Raw genomic sequence first — 6681 nt, forward strand, 5'->3', positions numbered from 1 at the left:
AGGAAAGACGCATACTAACAAGGAAACTAAACAGGCAAATTTATGAACAGCAATTCTTGGATGAGAATGTTCAAAATTTGATATGAAATATTCCTTTGAAGATTAGACATGTTAGTTATTTGCATTTCTATTTATCATATCTCCTATGCGATCTATATTCAGAAGTATTTTATTTACTAATTTGGCTGTTTACTTCTCGTAAAGAGGTAGGACATATTTTTCCAACAATGAGTCTTTCGCTGAGATACGATCGGTAAATTCCCAAACACTGGCACGTTAGATAGCTCTGTAGGACCTGAATCGGTCACTGAAACCCACTAATTTCTTCAACGATACAACCAATAAGATCATGAGGTGAGCGCGGGTGAAGGTCGTAGTGAGGTCGTGACACATGTATAAAGAGGGAGGCGAGCAAAGCGCCTCATACCACTTCTTAGTATAGGCCCTGAAAATGAGGTCAATACTGCTCTTTGCCCTCTTGTTTGCAGCAGCGCAGGCGTTACCTTCTGCCACCCAGCTACCACGCGGGAATAGTGGTGAGAAAGACAGTACGTACGCTGCGAGGGTTTATGCTGGATCGGATTTCGATATGTATGCCGTGACAGGACACCTCCGCCAAATTCTGTCGGCGTTGCCCTCTCACATTCACACCTTCGTTTCCATTGTAATTCGATTGGGCATTGTGAGCATTATGCTGTCTCCATCTTCGCGCTTCATGCTGCCCGTGCTGTCTGTCTTGTATCGTGGAACGGAGAGGCTAGAAAGGTTTGCGGAGCCAGGAATCACGCGGGAGATTGAGCGACTTCTAGATATGGTATTTTTCTTCTTGACAAATTATCGTCAGAATGAGTTAGAGTAATTAAAGTCTTATAGTTGTTTATCAATATTTGTTTACCCTAAAGGGGTCTATAGAAGGTGGAAATGAAATAACTTTTTAAGTACTTAAACGTATTGTTTAGAAAAATACAAAGTTATGGTAAATTACAAACAGTAAAATGCACAGCTTCATATTTACAATGCATCCTAATAAACATATATATATATACTCTATTAACTGATTTTAGCAAGTATATGTTCGTATAAACAGTTTTAGATCACTTGGTTACTGCTATTCACAATCAGTTATATGAAATATAATACCTTATATGCGTAAAATATACATGCGCAACGCACTTTGTCGCGTGATGTGGTTGTGCTTACTTATATACACTTTCTGTTTAAAATCACTGGCAATTTTGTATGTACTTTTCCCATTCTTTTCTGTTCTTCATCTTCTTTGGTCCCCACGTATCCTTCGGTCGGAAAACACTCATCACTTTCTGTTTCGATGAGGAAGGGAAAAGAGTATCAGTAAAAAAATGTTAACACAGAAAAAAGAAACAGTCAGACTGCAGAGGAATCACTACAACGGCAAAGTGTTTGTTAACTTGACTCCTAAAACTATATATCAATTAATTTTGAAACGTCATGTACTCTGAATGATAATTATTCTTTTATTTACCATATATCTAAGTCTACTCTTCCTGAAACATCACGTACTCAGAATGATAATTATTCTTTTACTTACTTTTACTTTTATTTACTTCCCATCTCTTTAATATAGACAGCGGACTTACCTCGCTGAAAGTACTGCCTTCCGCAATGTAAACAGCGTGTGTGAACCATATGGGGAGCATACCGAGGGCCACGCCAGACAGGATCCAACCACACGCTAATAGAACAAAGTAAAGGGTATTAGGATACTTGAAAAAATATATGGGGTTCATGTTGGATATTTAGAGGATATTTCAGAACACTTTCGGTGAAAAAATGCTTGGAGAAAGGTTCCGTGATAAAGGTTGATTTCCCTGCAGGTCATGGATTTATATTTAGTTTTGCAGTATGTGCAGAAATGGAAGAAAAAAATGTGCATGATTATTTGTTAGTTGTCTGGATATGGACATTTCGCGTTATTTATCTAATTATTTATCATCCTGCTAAACATCCTGATAAAGCAGACTTACTGTAAGCAATCTCAGGGTATTCTTGCCCATCGAAAGTGGGAAGTCTCAAGTCTATAAGGATGTACAAGAGGATGCCTGTGAGGGACACCGGGATGAAGAACGCCCAACAGAACTTCCAGTATATGCCAAGGTCGACACCCAACATGAACTTCATATCGCGAATAAAGTTATTCATGCCTGATAAAGTTGAAATAATAGGGGTGAGAATGCCATTGCACATACGTATTAGAAATCGACATTTTCATATATTACAACAAAGATAGTATATATGACGAATTTATCGTAAATATAATCGTATAGAAATTCAGAGAAAATAAAGATGTTACCGTAGATGTAGTTAATCCCGACGGTTTCTACGATAACGAGAACGTAGATGATGAATCCACCTCCGAAGTAATCGACAAGGTCCAGAATCCACTGACCACCCTAGGGTATATATAGTTCATACATATTATTAACTATGGCCTTTCTGGAGCAGCTTATTTACGTGCAAGAACTAAAGGCAAATGTGAATGACAAAAGTGCGCTGAGGTTCTTACCGGCGTAACATAGACAAGACCCAGCAGAAAGCCAGATATACAGATGGCCAGTGTTATGTAAACCTTTTTGACTTTGGGGAATTGGTCACCGATGACAGTGATGATATTGCCGGTGAGTCCGGCTGCGGAGCCGACGCCCAGCGTGAACAACATCAGGAAGAACAGCACAGCAAACAACTGCAGAACACACCAAATGCTTATAACTGTAACTATTTCAATAGTGTCTTTTTGATCATCCAAAGTATTATGCGTATACTCGTAGCTCTCACCCTTAGCCGTGATCCTAGCTTACCTGCGGCACCCAGTCGAACTTGGCAAGGGCGTCCGGGTAGGAGATAAAGGCCAGGCCCGAGCCGCCCCTCACCACGTCCTTCACATCAGCCCCGAGTTCGTGGGCGAGGTTGCCGAGGATGCTGAAGATGGTGAATCCGGCGAGCAGGGAGGTCAGCGTGTCGGCCAAGCTGATGATCCAGGCATCTCTGCGCGAGGAAAGAGATGTTTCACCCACAAATGATGCCATACGAAGTCACTGAGCAAGCACATCAGAGAGCAAAGCCGAGTGGCTTAAATTCTGATGCATGACTGTTGACAGCGAATTAGTAAAATAATTTCTACTGCATCTGTACGAACTGCATTTAGGCACGGGAACTTAGCTTTGCAGATCTGTATAAGTGCCAGCTAATTGAGACTGACAATCATTACCTGTAAATGTTTTGCGAGAAGCCGTTGTAGGAAGAGAACGTGATAATGGCGCCAAAACCAACCGAAAGACTGAAGAAGGACTGGGTTACCGCGGCGTACCACACCTACGAAAAAGTCGGAATATCAAACGAAAAACAGGGTGACAGGATTATTCACACACAAAAAATGGTCAAAAAAGGTGAAAAAAGATAAAAAAGGAAAACAATTATCAGTACCCATTTTAAACCTACATTGGGATCAGCCAGCATGTGCCACTGAGGGTTGATGAAGTAGATGATTCCCTCAACCGCCCCGGGCAGCGAGACGCCTCGACCCAGAAGAGTAAACAGCACGACATACGGGAAGAGGGCCGTGAAGTAGGCGACCTGCGAGCAAGGGGTGGCATGAGCTCTGTGCATGTCTGTAACTTAGGTGTACGAGTAATTATACATCTACACTTTGCCTACCTACTTATCTCTCTGTCTTTCTGTTTACCTATCTATCTGTCTGACTGTCTAGCTATCCTTCTTTATCAGTGTATCTATTTATCTAATTTATCTATCTACCTATTTATCTTTCTTTTTGTCTATCTATCTGTCAGTCTATATCTCTATATTTATATAACTTTATCAGTGTATCCATCTACCTACCTACCTACTTAACTATCTATCTGTCTGTCTGTCTATCTGTTTATCTTTCTATCTACTTAATGCATACCGTATACCTGGCTTAGTAAAATATATCAATAACTATAATCCTACCTAATTACATTTACTATAAAAGTCCACGGAATCCGCCATCAAGATCAGAGCATACAGTGAAAACCGTCAACGATCCGATTCTCGCTCTCCTCCAGACAGTGTTCTGCGCAGCCTCACCTTTCCGGAGCTCTTGACTCCCTTGACGAGCGTGAAGAAGAGCACAATCCACGAGAAGAGTAGGCAGAGGGCCAAGCGCCAGTCGGGCAGCCCAATGCCGTTATCTATGTTGTCGATCTTCTTCAGGACGAATTTGCTGCGAGAGAAAAAAAATATAAATATATATTTGTTGATGTACCATGAAAAAGGGGGATGGGGTTTTGGGAATGAATGATCTGTGTGAGAGATGAAGGAATTTTATCCTGCGAACAAATAATGAATATGATGATTTGTTTCGTCGAAAGGAAGACGCATAGAGGTGAAAGCGAATTCTTGCCTTCCAAACTAAGAGCCGCCCGTGTCAACTCACTTAAAGTACTGCTCGGACGAAGACTGAGATTCGTTGGTGTACGTGAAGTTCCCCGCGGAGTCGACACAGTTCTCGTCGGCCCATTCGGGGTTGCAGTACGTCCAGGGCAGGACGGTGTTGAACGACTGGACGAAATAGAAGACCGTGAGTGCCATCAGCGAGCAGTAGTACGTGACCACAGACCAGGTGCCGATCATCTGGCCGAAGCCCACACCTGCGGGAGAGTGTGAGTGTGAGTGACTTGCATCGCGTTGCCCAAAGCTACTCTTGCGAAGGCCTTTGCTTGTGTGTCAGGAGGCTATATGAAGAATGGCTGTTAGCATCCTTTTCTACCCTAGAGAAATATCCTCTCGTCTTCAATTTATTATCTAAAAAGTTGAAGTGACCAAGCACTGGAGACCCGAATGGCGTTTCAGATGAGTCTCGCCAGCCATCCTTGTCTCGACTGTGCAGTTGGAAGATTTGCAGACTAAGACATGGGATTCTAAATGGAAGTTTGTGAATGCTCGGTCCAGTTTTTCTTTTAAAGACACAAACATTTAAAACATTTACAAGCTATATGAATACATACTAATCGGAAGGACCTCTTGATATGGCAGTACTAAATGGAGATATTATGATCACAAACTTCACCATAGTTTCATGACCCAAGCAAAATATAACGCAGAAAAAAAAACTGTACGCTCTCAATTTCTGCTAACCTTTAATTGCCGGGACGACCTTCCAGACCTTGACACTGCCGAAAGACGAAAACTGCCCCATCGCCAACTCCATGAAGTATAATGGCTGGAAGAGAAGTTCATTTCAATGCAGGTGGTATTGTTTCTGTTTTTATTTTGTTTTGGATCGAGTGAATAACTGATTAGTAACATTGGATTTTCACAGTCATGTAATTCTCCGAGAAGATAACATTTACGTAATGAATAAGCATCATTCAGATAATGTGTAGCGTGTTAATGAGTCTCTTATTATCACAGATGATCTAATCTCTATGCTGTCTCCTGATATGATAACTACGATAAGAGAACCTTTGATTCAACAACAGGAACTGCATTAACAACTACTAAGAATATAGAACTGTTTCTAAATTTATACCATTTCATTAAAAATAGAAAAAAAAGAAATGGCAAAGCGCAATCTGGAACGGGGGTTAAAGAGGTCCCATAAACTAACCCTTTGAGAGTGTCCAGAACTCCGGCGCTGTGAGGACATAACTAGAGCCTCTTTTTTGCATACAGGCGGCGTTTTTATTGGCTCTTTTGCATAACCGGTCCACTCAGCGAGTCTTTTATTTTTTTTGTCTTGATCTTTTCTTCTTGCTTTCCCTCCCCTTGTATCCCAGTGTTGATTTGCGCAGCCGTATTCTGCCTTGCCTCCTCTCACCGTTTCAGCAACTGGCGTCATTATCCTTGACCGAACAGCATGCATAGCAGATACCATTTCCTGTATACAACCTTTCCTCGACAGTTTTAGTCCCTTTTCGAATCTTCCTTCTTCCCTCTATCGTTATGCTTTCTCATTCTCCACCCTTCATCCCTCCAACCCTCTTGCCTCCTTCGTTATCCCCTTCATCATCTTCCCCTCCCTTTGCACACTCACTCTGCCGATGAAGGTGAGAACGATCAGGTACGGGATGAGGAAGGCTCCGCCGCCGTTCTCGTAGGCTGTGGTGGGGAAGCGCCAGACGTTGCCGAGACCCACCGACATGGCGATGCACGACAGGAGGAACTCGATCGGGTGCGACCACTGCTGACGCTCCTCCCCCTCCTCCTCGGGCAGGTCCTGGGGATGGGAGCGGCGTGAGGGATGGGTGCGGTTGGCTGTTGGTGTCTGTTTGTATTTTTTATGTATGTTCAGTGTGTGTGTGTGTGTGTGTGTGTGTGTGTGTGTGTGTGTGTGTGTGTGTGTGTGTGTGTGTGTGTGTGTGTGTGAGTATGCGTGTATAATATAAATGGATATCAGTAGATAGATGGATGAATACATAGATGAATATCTATCTGTCTATCTATCTATATATATACATACATATATATGTATGTATGCATGTATTCCTATATATAAATAAGTAAATTAATAAGTAAATAATATACAGATGTATGTTTGTTTGTATATATATATATATATATATATATATATATATATATATATATATCACACACATATATATATACACACATACATACACATGTGTGTGTGTATGAGTACATACAGTCACACACACACATATATAT

General features: G+C 41.6%; 1 protein-coding gene across 2 annotated transcripts in view; it reads right to left on the reverse strand.

Annotated features, from left to right (window-relative positions):
- Window positions 1-1066: 1066 nt before the first annotated feature.
- The window catches only part of LOC119575165 (sodium-dependent nutrient amino acid transporter 1-like), a 36126-nt gene continuing 30511 nt past the window's right edge, over window positions 1067-6681 (reverse strand). Inside the window, exons 4-15 of one of the 2 annotated variants that reach the window (XM_037922645.1) lie at window positions 6050-6232; window positions 5152-5236; window positions 4451-4664; window positions 4102-4237; window positions 3475-3609; window positions 3245-3348; window positions 2835-3021; window positions 2543-2719; window positions 2330-2429; window positions 2004-2180; window positions 1617-1711; window positions 1067-1319 (exon numbers count right to left, since the gene is read on the reverse strand). In XM_037922645.1, the coding sequence (XP_037778573.1) occupies window positions 1224-1319; window positions 1617-1711; window positions 2004-2180; window positions 2330-2429; window positions 2543-2719; window positions 2835-3021; window positions 3245-3348; window positions 3475-3609; window positions 4102-4237; window positions 4451-4664; window positions 5152-5236; window positions 6050-6232 (1689 nt within the window). In that variant the 3' untranslated portion in view covers window positions 1067-1223. Of the gene's footprint in view, window positions 1320-1616; window positions 1712-2003; window positions 2181-2329; window positions 2430-2542; window positions 2720-2834; window positions 3022-3244; window positions 3349-3474; window positions 3610-4101; window positions 4238-4450; window positions 4665-5151; window positions 5237-5623; window positions 5944-6049; window positions 6233-6681 lie in introns of those variants that run through there. The other variant, XM_037922646.1, reaches the window with a different exon arrangement.

Source organism: Penaeus monodon, chromosome 7, assembly GCF_015228065.2.
Source record: "Penaeus monodon isolate SGIC_2016 chromosome 7, NSTDA_Pmon_1, whole genome shotgun sequence".
NCBI lineage: Eukaryota > Metazoa > Arthropoda > Malacostraca > Decapoda > Penaeidae > Penaeus > Penaeus monodon.